At 41.4% G+C, this 19964-nt stretch overlaps 2 protein-coding genes across 7 annotated transcripts in view; one reads left to right on the top strand and one right to left on the bottom strand.

The window, feature by feature from the left end:
* Positions 1 to 241: 241 nt before the first annotated feature.
* Positions 242 to 19262, top strand: LOC108629442 (casein kinase I). Of its 5 annotated transcripts, XR_003389711.1 has the most exons (10): positions 242 to 1249; positions 1482 to 1592; positions 2189 to 2337; positions 2861 to 3057; positions 3140 to 3342; positions 3459 to 3720; positions 4005 to 4156; positions 7973 to 8060; positions 10709 to 12794; positions 17348 to 19262. XR_003389711.1 is itself a non-coding variant. In XM_018032105.2 (9 exons), the coding sequence occupies exons 1-9, from the start codon at positions 1174 to 1176 to the stop codon at positions 17373 to 17375; spliced, it is 1266 nt and encodes a 421-aa protein (XP_017887594.1). In that variant the 5' UTR covers positions 242 to 1173; the 3' UTR covers positions 17376 to 19262. The 5 variants fall into 5 exon arrangements, 4 of the variants coding, with proteins under 4 accessions (XP_017887594.1, XP_017887595.1, XP_017887593.1 ...); XM_018032105.2 differs by lacking the exon at positions 10709 to 12794; XM_018032106.2 differs by lacking the exon at positions 10709 to 12794 and having other exon boundaries at positions 3462 to 3720; positions 14956 to 18695.
* Positions 19263 to 19357: 95 nt separating this feature from the next.
* LOC108629443 (L-xylulose reductase) overlaps positions 19358 to 19964 on the bottom strand; it is a 3421-nt gene continuing 2814 nt past the window's right edge. Inside the window, exons 3-4 of one of the 2 annotated variants that reach the window (XM_018032109.2) lie at positions 19617 to 19765; positions 19358 to 19543 (exon numbers count right to left, since the gene is read on the bottom strand). In XM_018032109.2, coding sequence (XP_017887598.1) covers positions 19440 to 19543; positions 19617 to 19765 — 253 coding nt within the window. In that variant the 3' untranslated portion in view covers positions 19358 to 19439. The remainder of the gene's footprint in view (positions 19544 to 19616; positions 19766 to 19964) is intronic. The other variant, XM_018032108.2, reaches the window with a different exon arrangement.

Here is a 19964-nt window from a genome sequence, read left to right as displayed (position 1 = left end):
CATAAGAAACAGCAAGAAGGAAACAAAAAATTGGAGAAGGCGCGCATACTTTCAGAAATTGTTACGTGAACTGGAAAATGATTCGAAACTACAGTTAGAAGGAAGTTTTTTCAACCGCAATTGAAACTTCGTGGGAATATCGATTAATCGCACAGCATACCGGAAGTGCTATCGACCATAATTTAACCGATGTTCGCCAGGTGACGCATAAGTTTTCCAGGCGTGTCGAAACATCGCCTCGCGCTTGCGTCCGTAGTCCGTGCTGGTCCGTGCCTCCGTGATTCTTCGTCGTGTTCGTTGTTCGTCGTTGTGGTAGTCACGGTCGGGAGTTCGCGAGTCAGCGTGCGTCAGTGAGCGTGCACCAGTAGAATAGGACTTATTGAATAACATTAAATCATAGAAAGTGAGCGAAAGTGATACGTATATACGTAGGAAGAAAGACACACGGGAGAGTGCCATGATAAATTTGGTTGAACGTCGCGCGACTTCGATAAAGAGTTGGTAATAAGAGAAAAAGGTGCGCTCGCGACGAAGAGTGTCGCAGTGAAGTGTATCACGATTGGTGAATCTTAGACGGCCATAATTGTGCGCCATTCGGTCTCCGGTGCGGATCCGCGCAGCGAAAGGGCAGATGCCCTTACGCGGTTCGTGCTCCCATTGGTGGGTACGCGCTGATCTATCCGGATCGACATACTTGGCGAGATCCGGTAGTGTTCGCCGTGGCTTATTTACGGGTTCAGTAAATTCGCCGAATATAAGGACGAACGGCCAGCCGCCACCTGCGAGGGCCGAATCTCTTAACAGCCCGTTGCTGGTTAGTAGTCGTAGTCGGTGTGATTTCTGTCTAGCAGCAACGGTAGCAGCAATCGCAGCGCCGTCAACAACACGACGACAACGACAACGACGACAGCAGCGCCATCGTCAGCGCGACCGCCATCGCAGCGACGGAGAAACAGTATTCCTTTGAGGAGAGAAAGAAGAAATGCCTGTAGGTCTGCGATCGGTGACGCGACCAAAGATGGAGGCCCTGTCCAGTTTGTAACACGGCAGCCAGGTCTCGTTTTAAAAGCGCACCAACGGGAGCCCACCGAGAGCCCGCTCCTCGAGTCGGCTGCCTTAAACTCGCCTTTTGCCCCGTGCTACTTTTCTTCGTGAGCCCCGCGAGGCTGGACGATGGAGCTACGTGTTGGGAATAAGTACCGGCTCGGACGGAAAATCGGGAGCGGCTCCTTCGGCGACATTTATCTAGGTAACGTTTTCAAGTTTCGACGTTCACCTTTTACTTTTATCGTGTCTACCCCCCACCGCTATTATACTATCCACCCGCCTACCCGCACAACAGTTACATATTTTGCCCTTAGACGCGCATGAACGCGCCAACTCCTCCGTGCGCGTACACGTTTCCTTTATTCTTTTTTTTCACTTTGTTCACCCTTACGACTGCGTGACCGGGCCTTTTTGGCCTTTTTCTCGTTCTTTAGGTACCAATATCTCCACCGGCGAGGAAGTCGCCATTAAACTAGAATGTATAAAAACGCGGCATCCACAATTACATATAGAATCAAAATTCTACAGGATGATGCAAAGTGGTGGTAAGTGAATTTTCGCTTGTTATTTAATCCTCTGCACGGTATCGAGAATCGTCGAACATTTTGGAAGTCGCACCGAGTCAGCCGTGAACTGTCAGAATTTTGTTTGTTGGACAGCTGGTTGGTGTGGCCACTGAACCTTCTTTCTCTCCCTCTCTCGTCTCCTTCCTTTTCCTCGTGTTACTCCTTTCTTCCCCTACCTCATTCACTGTTCTTTGTGACAATAAGGAACTCCGAGGTTTCAACGTTTACATGCATATTTATATTCAAGGTTTATAAACTGAATAATTTACGTCGATATTTCAGTTGAATGATTTCAAGAATATCCGTCGTTCATATATTTAAAACGCAATTACACGTGTTAAAACATTGTTTACGTTACTTCCGTTCAGTTTTTAATAATCAATAACGGTCGATGTTTTTATTATTTATATAACTTTTATTTTCAACTGGGATACGTTTATTTTGCAGTTTTTAATAAGTTTTAAAATATCGATATGTAGTCGCGTCTTGTTATACGGTTACAAAATCTTAATACAATTCCAATTTTCTTGACGTATTTTTACTTACCGCATCGTACATTTACTCTGACATTTTAGTTGGTATACCAACTATAAAATGGTGTGGCTCAGAAGGTGACTACAATGTAATGGTGATGGAACTACTTGGCCCCTCACTGGAGGATTTGTTCAATTTTTGTCAAAGAAGATTTTCTCTGAAAACAGTGTTACTTCTCGCTGATCAGTTGGTAAATAATGATTTATTTTATGTCGAGAAGAACTTCAATTTTCGTTTTAAATAAAAAATACAGCTCATGAAGAATGATTTATAATGGGAGAAACAGATAATTACTTACATAACATTTATTTTATGTTACTTAAACGAAATCATCAACTGCATTTATGGCATTATTGTAACCATATGGCTCATGTTGGTAAGGTTTAAAGTTCACATTGTGATTACATGCAAGTACTTCTCATGCTGTTTTCTATTGTCGTAATAAAGTATTACAATATAGTCCTTATCAGTCAACAACCGAGTCGACTGATAACGCAGCTTTCTGATGTCAACAAAAGCAAGGTTCTCTCGCAAAACTGTGTTTACAAGTAAAATATTTCAACAAAGAACTGCATATTTTCTACGCCTGCACAAATATCTTACCTAATAGAGACAAGAATAGAGTGTTCACACTTCTAAGACATTTTATCTGTTTCTCTCATACGCCTAAATTTTTGTTTGAAGATAATAAACTGTTTCCTCATATTTTATAGATAAGTAGAACGGATTATATTCACAGTCGCAACTTTATCCATCGAGATATCAAGCCGGATAATTTCTTGATGGGCTTGGGTAAGAAGGGAAATCTCGTATATATTATAGACTTCGGTTTAGCTAAAAAATACCGCGATGGCCGTACTCACAAGCACATACCGTATCGAGAAAACAAGAATTTAACAGGAACAGCCAGGTTGGTGTTTATTGACGTCCCTTACTGTTCCATTTATCCTGGCCTATTTTAAAGTGAGATTCGTTTTTCCATGCATCGATAGATACGCGAGTATAAATACACATCTGGGAATTGAACAATCGCGGCGGGACGATCTCGAATCGTTAGGATACGTTCTCATGTACTTCAACAGAGGTAGCTTACCCTGGCAAGGTTTGAAAGCGGCGACTAAAAGACAAAAGTACGAACGTATCTCCGAAAAGAAAATGTCCACACCTGTAGAAGAACTGTGCAAGGGTTATCCCGGTAAATTATCATCCCGTTCTTCTATATTAATCATGTGCAGAAACCGTATTGAGTTTCTACGTATGGACGTTGATAAAATCGATATCATTCGTAATATAAAACTGTTATTATTGCAGTAGAGTTTGCGTCATACCTGAGGTATTGTCGAGGACTGCGATTCGAGGAAAGACCCGATTATTCGTATCTCCGACAACTCTTCCGGACGTTGTTCCACGGACAGGGTTTCACCTACGACTACGTATTCGATTGGAATATGATGAAATTTGGCAATATGAGGCAACAAACTTTGTCCTCGACACAACAAACACCGATGCAGCCGCAACACACGAACGCGGCGCTGCCTTCTGGGACCAATAACGATCAGGAACATCGATCCAGGTTAGTGTCTGCACTATGGCAATAGTATCTACGAATCGTTGACCATTTGAATATGAGATCAGCGTGAAAACGCTGGCAATCGCGTCTTCCCACTATGCCATCCTTTCATGCGTATAAATAGCGTATAGTCATTTCATTATCCAGTACGTCCTATTCTTAGCGGCTGGGTCAATGAATCGGGAAATGGTCATTTTTTACGATAGAAATGAAACCTTGAAGCGATTGTTAGTTATTTAAACCGAACGATATTTGATCTTAAATCTTTTATCGCGTTTTCGTTGCAGGCCCTATACACGGCAGTGTATGCCAAACATATCAAAGGTAGCGGTGGGCCAGACCGTAGGTGGAACGACCACGAATCTGAGAAACATGCGGCAGAAACGCGAAGCGATAGAAGCTCTTCGCGATCAGGACAATCAGGAGAGGGATCTTCAAGGTAAACCACAGTTGTATCCAAAATTATGTTCTAGCCAACAGCAGGCTATAACCGAGCGAAAAACGCAGCAGCTAGTAGTCGGACACTCGCAGTTTACAGATAGCGAAACGGCAATACGCGCGAATCCGTGTCAGTTCAGTACGTTCAAATCGTCGCCGGCTAGAACAACGCCGGAAGTAGGGTCCCTGGACATTGCCGGCCTTAGTATAGGAACCTGTGAACCACTCTCGAACCATGTCGAACCGTATAGTGATGTGTCTCGGTGTGTAGCGAATACATTGCATTTCGATAGAATCGGTAGTCCGAATAGGTCCTTTCGTCAATCAGACAAGCTAAGCTGCATTTTTCAATTGTATAAAGACACAAAGGACACAAATTGCGATGTGATGATGTTCGATCGTATAACAGACGATGAGAAAAAGACCGATCACGTGGACGATGTCGCGGTATCCGGTGGCTCGTTGAATTGTTTCGGTGGCTTAGAGAAAGACAAAGGCGGCGCTGAATACGACGACAAGAAGCAAAAAGGTCCCGCGGCTGGCGGTAGACACCACGACGGTCGTCGCGACTCCGGAAACGTAGAATTCCTCGAGAAGGAGGGCGAGATATTCAAGATAAGCAGCAGCGAGCTGTTACAAGAGGCGTCAGCTAAGAAAAAGAGAAACTTCTCGTTCAATAATAAGGAGAAAGCACACAGAAGCTTGGAGTCGTTGGAGAGAAGCATCGATTTGTCCGCGAAAGATTCGAAAAGTTTAGATTTGCTGTTCGAGGAACAGCCGAAAGCGTTTTTTCACGGGAAACAAAGAAGCCTCGATTCGTCCCAGAAGTCAAAAAAGTCCATGGATTCGTCCGCGAACAAAGCGCGAAAGCGGCCGAATTTCTTTCAGCGTGTTCGAAGAAGCTGGCATTTTTTACTCATGCAGCGCAGAATCAAGCGACGAAATAAATACGAACGGCCGCCAAGCGGTCGGGAGAAGTGCGAGTATTTTTTACACCGACTCGACAAGGACGATGTCCTCGAGCATGCTTCAGATTTGCCAGTCAGTCGTCCTAACAATCAGTCCAATTCCAATTTTTTCTCTAAGTTGGATAGTACCAATAAGAACGAGCTAGGCTTGAACAATCGAAAGAACCTCTGTCTCCAGTCCGATGATACGATTAAACATGTGATAATTTCGGATCAGAAAAATCGGAAAGAAACTATAGCATTGTCCGAGGGCAGTTCGTTTCGTGTAACGGACGGGGAAGGTAGAACGCCGGATAAAAATATCATTAACATGCCACCGGAAAAGAACGACACGGAGAAACTCAAGTCAGTCGCTGAGAATGATGTTCCTCAGAAATTGCAAGAAGTGGTCGGTACCGAAAAGAAAGAGCAGTTTGTTGATTGGGTGGTTACTATAGCGAACTTGGACGCTTTGAGTCATTCTAAGCAGTCGAATGAATCTGTGGGGTACGGTATATTGCACGGTATTTTAAAGGGTATACTTTTTGATATTTTTCTCTGCATATGCTGCTACGGCTGCGAGGGCCAGGTTTGGGCCGAGCACGGTGGTTTGGCCTAAGTTTATAATGGGTAAAGGTTTTTTGTAAGTAATTGAACGATCGAAATCATATTCTCCTATCAAAGAGTTCATGGTAAGAGGTACTCTCATCGTAATTAATCGATAGCTTTACCAGACACTATTACGTTCGTTTATTTAATCATTTACGGTTCCTGTTCGACTCCCTTCGATTGTTTTACCACGATATAGCTTCTTGAATATTGTAATCGTTCACGTATCTTGTTCTTGTCGCACTAATGTTTGCCAACGGTTCTTGGAAAGAGAGGGAAAAAATATTCTTATACTCGAGACTAGAAAGTACAACAGCCAATATAACTCTGAGGAAAATTAAAATAAAGAAAAATAAGGAAAATTGGATTTCGGATACACTGAAAATTAAAAATTTGAGGAGAATGTTTTGTTTATCCGTGTCCCGGTGCGATGAAGAAAATGAGAATTGTTTTACATGAGAGGATTAGGCGCCAAGGATCGATCTTCACATAATTTCATTATCGAATCATTTATTATGGGGTTGTTGCAAAAAGGAATTGCTGTCTTAGTTACCAACGTTTCATACAACAAACCAATCGGTTTTTGCAGTAACCCCCGTTGTGTACGATACATTTCAAGAGCATTATACTCATCTATTCGCATCTAAACCTCTCATACGTTCATAGATTTTAATTGTCCTACAATTTGTTAGAAGAAAGCTGGCGCCAAAAAAATACATCCGCTCTTATTTTACTGCCACTCACTCTAGTGTATAGTTTTACGTATTTCCTATAACCACGCGAATCGCAGTCTCGAAGACTTATTTTATGCTCGAAAAGTTTTAAACTGGACGACTTCCTAGCAAACGCTGAAGCATTATTATTTTTGTTTTTATTACTTGATCACGTACATGTATATTTTTGTCTCTTTCACTTACTTCGTTCTCTCTCATCTTCCTTCCATCCGTTTTTCTGTCTCATCCAGAGAGTCTTCGCGATTGCGTATCTATTTGTAATCATCCTGTTTTTTGTTTTACTTGATAGCGACGATAATGATGATGAAGAGAAAGTAGCAAATAAATGTTTTTCCATTCAAGGACTGGTCTCTTTATTTATTTCACCACATAACATTCGTCGACAATCCTCGTCAAAATTTTCTTCTCACTTGGCTTGAATGGAAAAACCAAATTGTTGCAGCGTTCGTTAAAACTCAACTTCGATCGTGAATAATCATTTTTTTATTTCGATTTTATCGCATCATCTCTCTTCACGAAGGCATACAGACGTTTGTTTCGCGTTCGTTTCCGACATTTTTCCATTTCAATTGCCAAGCGTGAAAAATTGTTCTCTCCTATATCATCTGATCGTCTATAGTTCTTCGCAAACCGAAAATAATTGGAATTGCATTTCGTCGATCGAGTCGAATTTCATCTAAAATCATGTTTTTCGCATCATTCGATTTAAGGATAAAGAACAGTTGAGAATAACTGTGATTTTCTATATGAATTCCGATCCTCAAGGTTGACCATTATTGTTACAACCGTGTTTCGTTGAAAAGGCATGACAAAGGCTATACAATACCGCGTTTGAATACCTTGAGCATCGATTTTTCTTTAGTCCGCGTCGTCTAGCCAAGAAGGAAACGCGTTATTATTATTTTCAATCTAAACTCGATACCTGGTAAAATAATCGATAGAATTAAAGGAAGCTCCGCGATATACATAAATACATCTGTGCAGCTTTATTACGCTTGACGATTATCATTTTTCGTATACTGAAATCGTACCGTTCGCATAGTATAAAACAAGATATTGTAATCATTCCCTAAACTATACTTTTTGCTCGTCATGGTTCTCGAACGGGGCCTATTGTCTAGAAACTTATCTCGTACGTGACGCAAGATTCGCGTATGCTAGGCATAACATGCGTACTGCAGCCACTTAACAATGAGAAGCGCTCTTTTGTAATGCCAGTGTTGATCTCTTTTTGTCAGTTATTTCTCTCGTTTTTCGCTACGCTACGTGGGCGTAAATATCCGTACGCGAGGAGTCAAATCTTCTAAATAGTCGAGATGACCGTAATTTCTTTGCTCTTAGCTTATATTATTAAATGGAACTAAATATTAGTAGAAATCTTGAGAGATAAGAAAGAAATCGGAATGCCCAGGGACCGCATTTTAAATGATTTTATCATTTGACGCGATACAGCTATAAATTAATGAAATGATTTGGTTGTAAAAAGACCGATTGATGTATCGTTTGTTTTCTGATCATCTCTTTCAGCGTCGGGCACGGGAGGCCAGGAGCGAAGGGTCAGTATGAGGTCGCACCGTAGGGATGCAATTGCTGGAGAGATGCAACCGAAGACCAAGTGAGTTGCTATTATTACGCCAGAAACGTCTTATTGCAGATAAAGCACCTAAGTATAACTCGCTCTGCTAGCAATTTTAGGGAGTGGTCTTTAACTGTCTTACTTCGGTTCTCTCTTAATTGTACCAACGTGTGTATACACGATTCTTTAATATCCTGGTGTCCGCGGAAGCTTTTTCACACTATTAACACCAAATTTTTCCTTTTTGTAAGTTGTTGTTACAGCGAACGTTTAATTCTTATTCTTAATTTTATTCGTTACGATATCTTAATATTTCAATTTTAATCTTTACGCTAAGCAACAATTCCTGTTTTCCTCTAAAATTGTACATATTCAGGAAATTCGATGTAAAGAATAATTTATGCAGCGTGAAGATTAAACTTTGACGAGTGTGAATGATCAAATGTTCGGGTTCGTTCGTCGCTACGATTGCACCGTACGATCGACCACACTTGTGCCACTTGTGAACATAAGCATTTTATATTACTTGGTTTTGGTACATACTTGTATGAATTACATCGAGCTTGTTACACTTGGTGCTGTCGTTTAGTGATTGCATGAAGCGTTGCACAGAGTACATGCAAGCCATCGCATCGCGAGCGAAATTTTCAAATGATCTCTTGAAACCGGGGTATTACGAGTTTGTATTATCAGGTCACGGTTTTTCACGGCTGTCTGAAGAGTCATTCAAGCGGACACGATCTCGATTATTGCGTCTACGGCGTTTTCATTTTATCTTGCACATTCGCCACGTCTCTTTCTTTCGTTTACGCTTTTTAACGTCGTCGGACCACGATCAAAAGAGTTCTCGGACACGTCGAAAAGTTCCATGTAAAATAAAAGGAAGCATTCTGGCTTCGAGCATATTTCATAATCGATATGTACGCACACATATGTAGACTCTCGAAGAACAGTTGCGTAAATCAATTCTTTTTTTTTTAATCTGAACTGTGGTTCATTCTAGAGAGATTCGTTTGCTTGCAAACTAAATAGATCTCGATAATGGATGTCAGTGTTAGTTGCATTTAGCTCTAATTTGGCAGGTCACTTTTTTTGGTAGATTTGGTGTTTTGATACCGTGGCATGGTTCTCTCTCGATCCATCAGGGATCCTGGGAGAAGTTGAGAGAGGAGAGGGAGCTCATAGTTTTTTGTTGTTTGGGAAGGACATCGTCAAAATAAATGTTTGGCTAATTTAAAAAAACTGCAGGACTGCAAGAATTATTTCCAAATGCAATGTTCAAATCTGTTGCCTGCTGTATATCGGCTGCACTGGGATCAGTTTTCCTTACATCACATCGTGAAATGCGTCTCTTATCTATCTTATAACCAGTAAACGGGCACTTTGTATAGAAAGTTCAAACGTCCAATTTTTCAATATGCAAGAACATACGTACAAAGGATGAAGTACATATTCTTGTTTCCAAGAGCAAAAGAAGTTCCTATCTGAATTGCATTTCCTAGATTGACATTACAAATTTTGTCTAAAAATCTGTAGTTTAATGATAACGCCTGGCAATCAAGATTCTTTATCAATCAATAAATTTTCACACGATCACACGTTTCCATCCCCTGCTGGTGAATGATCTTGAGAAGATGTGCGAAACGTTTACGCCGATCGGGATGCCCAATATCCGAGATGAAGAAGGAAATCGAACATCGAATCGCCCAGTTACGAAAGCACTTTCGTGTTTAGCTTACGAACGATATTCACCAGCACGTGTCGCGAATAAGAGCGTAACGAAAAAAGAGAGGGAAGCCAGATCACCGACTGGATGATTACGAAACTCCGTCTGGCAACTGGTTACCACATTTTTATCGTTTGGATACATGATGTAACTTTTGCTACAGACTGTTATTTAATTACGCGTTTACCACACGATCATACGAATTATCTATAAAACAGTTGAATAGTTCACGAGTTATCGATCCCTAATAATATACATCTAAGTTAACATCGTTTTTTATGAATTATTTACAAGCAATCTGTTGTACAGGATGACGTTCCAATTGGTAGTCGTTGTTTTATTACGATTTTTAAACTGTTTGATGTCTGTGAATATCTTGTCGGTACCATTTAAACGGTCTAATCATCTTTTGCTTAACAGATAGCTGATACAGTTATAGTAAACGGGATACAATTATCTTTTATGACAGTAATTATCTGCTTACCGTTATCGCAGAGATTTAGCTACTTGCTTCATACAATCTTATTGATTAATTCGTAGATACGTTTAGTAGCTTTCAAAATTCATTCACATCTGATGAATCTTTATTGAAGAAAATTGATGTATCGTATATCACTTTTAGCAGAGATCACGATTGCCTAACGTTGAATCATAATTATTTCTTAATTATTTGGGAAGCTCTTATCTTCATGATAACGATTAGAAAATCGTTTGCATTGAGTAGACCGATTCCAACGTACGAGATAAGCGCATGCACGCATGCACGTTCCTTTTCTTTATTTTCATTACTTTCATATTACGCTCTTCTATTTCTCCCTCTCTGTCTCTCACTCTCCTTGAGTCGCGTCTATTTAACATCGTAGAGAGAGAGAGAAAAAAAAAAGAAACGAGCAAAAACAAAATTCGGCATCGAGACTCAGTGGAACTCCGCTTTATGTTCTTTCGTTGACTTTTTTTGCAGGTAACCGAAAGCTAAGACACTAATTCTAAATCGCAAAAATAGGCAAAGAGGGGGCGAAAGTAATCTCCTGTGCCACGGTAACGAACACCGGCGCAAAAAAACTGAAAAGTCGTGGATCAAAAAGCATAGAGAAAACGAAAATCGTGCAAAACGAAACAAAAACAAATAACTAAAAGAACAGCAGGAAGGCGTGTTCGCTTTGCGATCCTTCTCTCCGACCTCTCTCGGTAGCCCTGTCGCGCGAGCCTCGGAATTATAAAGCCTCTCGCTTCTCGAATCCTTTGCTTTCGAGCGTTCGGTTCTACCACGTCTTGTACACCACATCAGACACCACACGATAGACTGCGTATTCTCTCGCCTTATCTCGAATCAAAGATTTGCTCCCGACACTTCGTTCATCCATTTTCAAAATGATCGACTTCTGCTTTCGTATCGTCATCCGTGGAAAGGAGGAGACGTCCGTCGAACGAGACACGCGACTCCTTCGTGGAACCGACGATTTCTTGAATGGGAAAGAGAAAGGAACAAGAACGACGACTCGCGACTATGAAACGTGTGTAAAAAAAAAGCGGACGCCGAGACAGGAAATAGATGTAAAGAGTCGGTGATTAAAATTCTGTTGAGAAAACTGCGCAGGGAATGAACTGGACAAAGAGAGACGGAGAAACGGGCTGAACACCAGAGAGGAGGAGAGACAGAGGAGGAGAGAGCAAAGGTCTCGGTCGTGTTTCGCGATGCGCTAACGTCCGTATTTCGTGTGTCTTATTCCAAAAGCACCAATGAAACGGCCTCATCGGATTTGACGAGCAGTCAACACAAGTGAATCAACTCTTCTTCTTACACTCGTCTTCGTCGTCACCATCTCTCTTTCGATAATGTCGACAAGAATGATCATCGCGGGCAATGTCATCATTATAATGACCAATTCGATGAGAGACGTCAGCCGAATTCTATCCAAAGATCGGAACGATCTTTTTAAACTAAAAGTGGAATTCGTAACTCGTGGAGCTTCTCGTCGATTGGTGCATCCATAGGAGCACGATCGTTAATGAGAAATAGCTTCGGACGAAATGTTAGATCGAAGCGGTGAAGAAGACGTGCTTGACTTTACCAAAGCTGAAAAGACGCCATCCGATGAAAGGCAAATCTTGGTGTCCGAGTCAATCACGAAGCTGACGATCTTGAAACGTGTGCTGCGATATGATAATTCGCGAACGAACTCGTTGCACCGAGAGGATCCTTCCACGAGGCGTTGTTTAGAGATAGAAGAACGATGCGCTGTATGGAGTTTTAATGATCTTGAGGATTAATTGCGAGTGTACAGTACGCGAATTCGATTATGGTACATATGGATAATTTTCGTCGCTGTGATTTTGAGAAACTAAGCGAAAATTGTTTGTATTCTTGGAGACCATGCGTCCTTCTGTCAGATACCCTTTCGCCTAAAGGAGTATTCCCACTTACAATATTTGCAATGGACAGCTGTAAGAGACGAGCGACCAGTAACGTTTTAAGGGGCTTCGAAGGCAGCGAGCACATGAAAATCAGTGCCATAGTCGGAAATCAGCGGGATCCGCTGGGGCACCCAGCTTTTACATACTTTTCTCTATACTTCGCACTTCCGACTACGGCACTAATAGGTCACTCGTTCCCTAGGACTGTCCCTTGCGAATATCGTAAATCGGAATAGTTCTTGAGACTCCCTTTCGGATTAGGCTCGAGTCTCTGGTCCTTAGGTTTACGATCGACGTGGATCGGAGGAACCGGCGATCGAGCGCACTGTATAAAACGTGTAGATTATTCTCCTCATCCTAAAGCACGATTTGTACATAGACAAAATCGGCATCGGAGACTGGAAGACGGGTCTCGGACGAAAATTGCGAACGCGCAAAACCAGCCGGAGAGAACCGCGAAAGTCAAGTCGAACCGTTCGCACGATCCGATTACCTGTGAGACCAACTCGAAGGAGACTGCTCCGAGTCAGGATCCATTGCGTTTGCGCTCTCGACGGTCGTACAGAACCTGTATATAGCGGGATTATTTGCCGAACTGCAGAGAAAAGAGATCAGACGACTAAAGCTGTAAGGTAAATCCAAGTAAAATCGGTTGTGCTAGTTAAGAGAGGAGTAGTGGTTAAGAGACAATTAGCGTACTGTACAATTCGTGGCTTCGCGCTCGAACCCCGTTATCTTTCGTTTTTTTAACTATCGACTCGCGAACATCGCAAAAATTCAGAGAAGTTGCTCGGGGAAACGAGCAATTGAACCTTGCGAGCTTCTATCTTGACGAGTACTTCTCGCCCTGCCGCCGCGTCCCTCGTTCTCATCCTTTTTGTACGATACGGCCGGACGAGAGCGAGAGACGGGCGTATCCTTTGAGTTTAGTACCGTTCAAGATTACCGATGGGTAATGCAAGAATGAAATATAGAAGCGTGTTCGCTAAATTAGGGTGATTTCGTAACGGAGATAGTTGGTAAATGGTACTAAACTCTGTTCATCGTGTACCCTGTGCGAATGTCCTTCCTCGACTGTATGAGCTTGCATTTCGACTTACGTATGAATGCGAAATTTGTGTGCTCGGACGCGGGCAGAGGAGAGGATGGGGTGTCATTCTCGGATTTCCGTTCAGGGAAGTAATTATTGTTAGTACGTGCGATTCTGTATCCGGTAAAAATTGTCATTTTCCTCGCTGCGCGACGATCCGGACTTTTGATCATTATTATGCTTTTTGCGTACGTGATACGGTGTTGAATAATTTTTAAACGGTCGGGAAGTCCGTTACACGTGACGGGAAACGAATGGATAGGCCGCAAGTCGAAACGTTCACCGGAAACCGAGTTTCTTAGCGTAAACTGAAGATTGCCTTTACTATTGAGATTTCGTCGAATGTGCGAGTGCAGTAAAATCAGAGTAAGAAGGGAGAGAGGATAAAAGGGACGAGCGTGAAAGTGTCCGAAAGAGAAACGCGAGGAAAACGGGAATTATAAGTAATTATTATTCTTAGGAAATGTGCATTTCTTTTTTTATTTCGCAACTTGCCAAGGACGACTGATTTGCGAGAGAAATCCACCGATTAATTTGATTCAAATTTTTTGTTCAGATGAACCTAGCGATCGATGGTATACAGGGTGTTTCGTAAATGGTGGGTAACACTTTAGGAATAGATTCCTAATGCTTATTTTTAGAGAAGACAAAAGAGTTATATTAGAGTAGGCTCGCGTTTTAATTATATTTATGCAAAGGCCATAAAATCGACCTTCTGGTCTTTGATCTCCCGAGTTTCGACAAAATTTCACTGGGGCCCCTCGATATCTCCGGCTTTTACACGCTTTTAGTATATGCTGTAAACTTGATGGCAAATTTTCACGGTCGGCTCGAAAGACGTCGCACCGCACCGCACAATTTTTGCCCACCATTTATGAAACACTCTTATAAAGAGAATAAGTGTCTAATTATTCATTCGTTTGCGTAACGTTTGAAGTTTTGCCCACCATTTATGAAACACTCTTATAAAGAGAATAAGTGTCTAATTATTCATTCGTTTGCGTAACGAAATTTTGATCGTCATTCCACACCTAAGCCCTCTTTTAACTCAATTCATCATTTTATTTATACTCATTGAATGACGAAGAAGTGACACTGATTGAGATGTTAGTTTCAGAAGCAAATTTATGAATTCATAAATTTGGGAAATTACTATTTGTACAGAATTATCTATAAACCATCTACGCTGTTTACGAAATTTGAATCAAATCAAAGAATATGCGTATCTCATCTGAAATCAGTTAATCTACAGAACTAACGAAATTACACATAATCACCTGCGCCGTCGCTCCAAATCTGATACTTCATATTCTTCATCATCCACTTCCTCTCGCATCCCTCCTCCTCCCTCGATCAACTTTGTCTTGTATAAAGTAACGTGGCCGCATAGCATAAACGAAAAGTGAAAAACAAAAAAGCGTGATATAAAAAAAGAGGATTATATACATATATATATATTACATAAATATATATATATCTTATGCCGACACGTGTTTTTCTATGTATTTTTTTCATAGGGTACTACTACTGCTATTATTATTACTATTATCAATTAACTATTAACTAATTAAACTGCTACCAACTATTACTATCATTATTATCGCTGCTACTATCGCTAATCACACACGTATACACGAACACCACACCCATACACTATTTACTACTATGTTGTGACTTGTATAAAACGACAGTTTAATTCGCAGCGATCTACTCGAGACGGGAGTGGAATAAAACGAAAGTAAAAAAAGTCTCTTCGTTCGACGATGAGGGAAGAATGGAAACGATGGATTCATCGCATGGTTCTCTGCGTATCGCGAAATTCCCATCACATTTTTCGTTTTCGTTCCCTTCCGTTCCCTTATCATCTCACGAGTCCTCCACGCCCGCGTCCGATCTGGTTAAGCTTTAAAGTCGAATAACAAAAAAAAAAAAAGAGAGAACAAGGATAAACCTAAAAGGTATCGAGCGTGCGAGGAAAAGATGTACGTAATTCTAAGCTTTACCTTCCTTTAACCCAGTTTCGTATTTTGTTACATTTTAGAAGGAATTATAGCACAGCAACTCCTAGTAGTAATATAGTATTCTTTTCCCCCTGGTTTCAAGGTATGTCGAAAAGAAATCTGAATCGTTGTAAGCGCAGAGGATCAACAGTTATTGTTTCGTGCGTCGTATGCTTTTTGACAACTAATAAATCTTACGATGTATTCGTTTGTATTGATATTATTAGAGACATGATTAGTAATTGTTGTTAGGAAACATTACACGGTGATCCTTATTATTCTAATTGTAAGATAATCGTAAATTTTATATTAATATTCGTTGTATCGAAGTCACGTAATACTTAGATATACGCGGTTGTTATTCGATTAACATGATGTCGATGTTTTTCATCGTTTCTTTCCATTTACCACTAATGATTATTTTCTCTCTCGGGAGAACATCCTTGATTCGGTCGCGACCATCGAGGAGACTGGATGGTTCCTGGCCTGTCGAATTAAGAATTCGTTTCCGAGCTTCGACTCAGAGGCAACAAACACTGCCAGCGCAAACGGAAGCCCTAGCGTTCTCTATGACGACTGAATGATACGTACGGAATCAGTTCTATCACGATCCGTTGTTTCCTTTTCGACCATGGCAAAGACGCGAGGTCCTCGCCTGAAAATGAAACGAGGTACACCCTTCTCGAGGTGATCGATGCCAGTGCGACGAGAGGAGACACATCGTTTTCCCCTTTTCCCTTTCCTTTTGATAAAACAGTTCGCGCCATACGCGAGGCGCGTTGAAATCTACGAAAAGAATATTTTCATGAAACAGTAGGAGCCGACCCCGTCGCGCAGCCATTCGACAGTATTATAAAGTCGTCAATAAAACGTAGGAATTTATAGTGTATAATTTGTTGAATCGCTGCTGGCGAGGTGGGCGTTAGCGTGAGATTTTAGCGCGCGGTGAGAAAAGTCGTTGGCGTGGACTGACGGAAGCTAGCTAGTCGGCAGCGTCGATCCTTCTGACAGAAGTAAATTTATAAGAAAGAAAGATGCAAAACGAGAAAAAGAAGCGATAAAGAGAAATGATCTGTGCGCGCTTGATCATACTCGGCCTAGTGGATCTTCTCAATCTTCTCGCGCCTTTGGATCCAAGCGAGGCTCGTTCAAACGGAGGTAGAAGACATTTCGAAACGAACAGCGGAGAGAAAAGCAAAAGCGCAGCACGGTACGAAGATTTTACCAGGCGTCACGACGATCACGGCATCGTGGTATTATAATTCGCGATCAATCGTATTTTAAGTAAATAGTAATCGAAATTGTATCGATTTGCGAATGATCACTGTATATGTATATACAATTACTATCCTTTACCCGACGGTGAAAGAGATGACTATGAGATAATATGTGAGAACGGTGTATGCGTCTGTGCGCGCACGTGTTTGTCGATGATGGATAATGTTCTCTTGGTGTATAAGGTTCACAAGAAAATCTATTCGATACCTTACTGTACTAATACTAGCGCGTGTAACAAATATGTGTGACGATACGCAACGGAACAATGGGAAGCGAGAAATGAACAATCGAGTGAAAAAGGTGACCGAGGAGAACGAAGCAAACACCGGGCGAGAGGAGGAGTACTATAAAACCGCCTTTGCGTGTGCAACGGCGGACGAAATTATAGAAATTGTCACAGTCGGTCGCGATCCGAGCTGCTTCGTGGCTTGTTCGTTGCCTTCATTTTCTTCTCTTATCTCATTTCACTATTTTACTTTTTTGTACATTGTACTAGCGTATCGGTCTCTCGTTCTACGTGATGAGAGGAAAAGAGATTGAAAGATGGGAAGAATGTTGCTCATGTGAGAAGAATCGAGAGAAAGCGAGTCGTGGCTGCGTGCATGTGAGACGATGTTTTCCCACGTGTGACAAGAGAAAACCCATAGGGGGACGTACGATGTTTCTGGCTTTCGTTGCACTCTGATACAATTTTTTTTTCCCGTTTTTTTTTTCATCAAGCATACAGCCAAAAAATTATAGAGAAAACAACAACAAAAACTCTTGCCATCTTTGAGACTCGGCCTTTGCTTGCATTCACGGTTTTCTTTCTTTGTAGGTTGATGAAAAAAAGCACGAGCGGCTAACTGATCGACTAAGCGTCTAGGCTACCCACGGATTTAATCGTCGAGTTTGTAGTCCGTTTGGCGGAAGTATGTGGTGGCGAACGCCTATAATATCCGGAACGGCGAGCGTAAACGAGTCCGAGTGTGTTGTTCAATTGTGCTAATCGGATCTTTCCTTTCTAAGGACCCTCTCTTCGTTCTTTCCTTGGAGTCGAGTTCTCGCTATAGACTTAAAAAAGAAAAAGAACGAATATAACATCGACGCTTTTCACCACACGCGTCTTTAAAGTTTTTCTAAGTCGCGTGTGTTGTGCGTGTACGATGTTCGAGGATGGCAAGAGAGCGTACAATTTGAGAGAGAGAGAAAAAAATAATTTAATCCGAGAAACAGCCCTGCGCTTGATCGAAATACACGGTTTGAAAAAAAAGATGATAGCAGAGAAAGTAACGTGGTATTGTTATTGCGTATGAGCGACGAGAAAGAAAAAGAGAACGAAGTATAAATTTGCGGATATTTAATCTATCATTCGTGGCTACGATCGTCGACCCACTGGCACGCTACTTTTTCCTCCTTAAGAGGAATTTTTTTCTTTTTGTACGAGATAATCGTCGTACTTCCTCCCTCCTCCCGGTGGCGATTTCCGGTCGGAGGAACGAAGGAATTCTCCAGTGGGTCGATCGGGAATAATGAAAATTAAGCTTGCAAATATCTCAGCATTCTCGATGTGAGTTCGTTAACTCCTAAACTGAAGTGCAATTGTAAAAAAAAAAGAAGAAAAACAAGGAAAAGAAAAAATCGATGATCGTCGTTGTCCGTTTGCTTGTTCGTCTATCAGTTATTATCAGTGTAACCACAAATGCAGCGAGCATTGCGTGAATTGTACCAAGTTTCTTTTCCGGTGTTCGAAGTAACTTCCTTTTCTTTTTTCGTCTTCTTCTTTTTTGGTAGCCGGGCGCACGTTGCTTCGAAGTTAATCCTTTATGTAACGGGCGTAGATCTGTGCGGACGGCACCATGAACGACGGAGACGCGCGATTTCACGGGTGGCAGGAAATAATAATCAAAATAATAGGCAGCTATTTAATAAACGCCGAATTCTCTGGAGATACCGAGTAGCGCAGCGTACGATGGTGCATCGAGCAAACAACGTTTCTACGTGTTTAACCGATTTTAATACTTGTACCCTTATCGAACCGTAGGATAGTGATTCTTAATCTGCGACGTGTAATCATGTATTTTTTGAAGTTCGAACGGAAGAAACAAACTGCTGGTCTGTAATTAATTTTTTATACACGTAACACGATGCGAGGAGATACAGTATCTCTTTGAGAGAAGCGAAAATGATGGATTGTCCGGTTTACTTGTCACATTCACCTTTCTTTCCTCCTCTCTCTTTTTTTTACTTACAACATATCGTTTCATTTTCGTCGAGTGGTTGCGAAACGATTAAGAATCGCTGGCATAAAGGGTTAATTTGAAAAGAAATGCCACGCTCGTAGCGTCGACCGCGAAAGCCGGCGCGAATAGTCGAGCGTGTACGAGAGTCGAGTCAAAATGCAACGTGTGTCTGATCAGTTCTCTGAACGTCTCCTTCCGTACAGGCAGTCTGATTTCGCGTTTTTCTCCGCCACTTTTATGTTCACTGTAGGAATTCGTGTAATTACCGATTAGGAAGAGCCGAAAACGAAACTGTTTGTTTTAGACCGGAAATGGCGACGGCCGGGGAGCCCTGGTGAAACGGATCCGTGGCTCGTCTCAAATATTTTCGGAGAATAACGAGTTTTCTTTCAGCGACGAGCGTCGTTCGCCGTTTCTCGGCGCTCCCCGCCGGTCGCTCGCCAAATTCTAGTTAAATAATAAAAAAAAAGAAGAAACGAGGCATTTTTTAAATTAAACGAGATAAACGAATAACTATGTTTTTCTTTTCCTGTTTTATCCCTAACTTAAATCTCCCGTCGTCTTTATTGACGAAACTTTTTTTTAATACAAAAGACAAATGAGTCTCGGAGGGAAGAGTAGTTTTTATTTGATGCAGATGTCTTTAACTGGATTTAGATAATAAAATTGCAACTGCTTCGTTGAGATTCAAGATGCCAAGAATCCACCATCCACCGGAAGATTGACACCATTAATCATCGAGCTACGATCGCTTAACAGGTACACTACCGCATCAATCACCTCGGACACCTCTGCAAATGCAATATAATAAAACCAGTAAACACACAAGGAAACTCTTATCTACGAATCGACTTAATTACTTACCACCGAATCTACCCAATGGAATTTTACTCAACATGGTCTGTGCCTTTTCCGGTTTGCTCCATCCTAACTTCCCCATTTCTGTCATGATCACTGTAGGATTTACTGTATTTACTCGAATATTATAAGGACCAAGTTCGAGAGCCATTGTCCTAAAAGAAAATCAAATTTCATATCAGTGGCTATTAAAATCAGGTAAGTAAAGACGAGGCTATATTAAAATAGATAAAAGTTAAGGATGTATTGGCTATACAGTCAATCCCAAAAGTTTATGTACCTTAGAAAAACGCATTTCTTATAATTAAAAAGAAATCAGACGTCGGAAGAATAATGCTAACAATAAATAGCTAC

Source organism: Ceratina calcarata, unplaced genomic scaffold (assembly GCF_001652005.2).
Source record: "Ceratina calcarata isolate Rehan_Ccalc_2016 unplaced genomic scaffold, ASM165200v1 scaffold569.2, whole genome shotgun sequence".
Taxonomy (NCBI): Eukaryota; Metazoa; Arthropoda; class Insecta; order Hymenoptera; family Apidae; genus Ceratina; species Ceratina calcarata.
The sequence above is the reverse complement of the archived record's forward strand: the minus strand, read 5'-3'. Positions and strand labels throughout refer to the sequence as shown.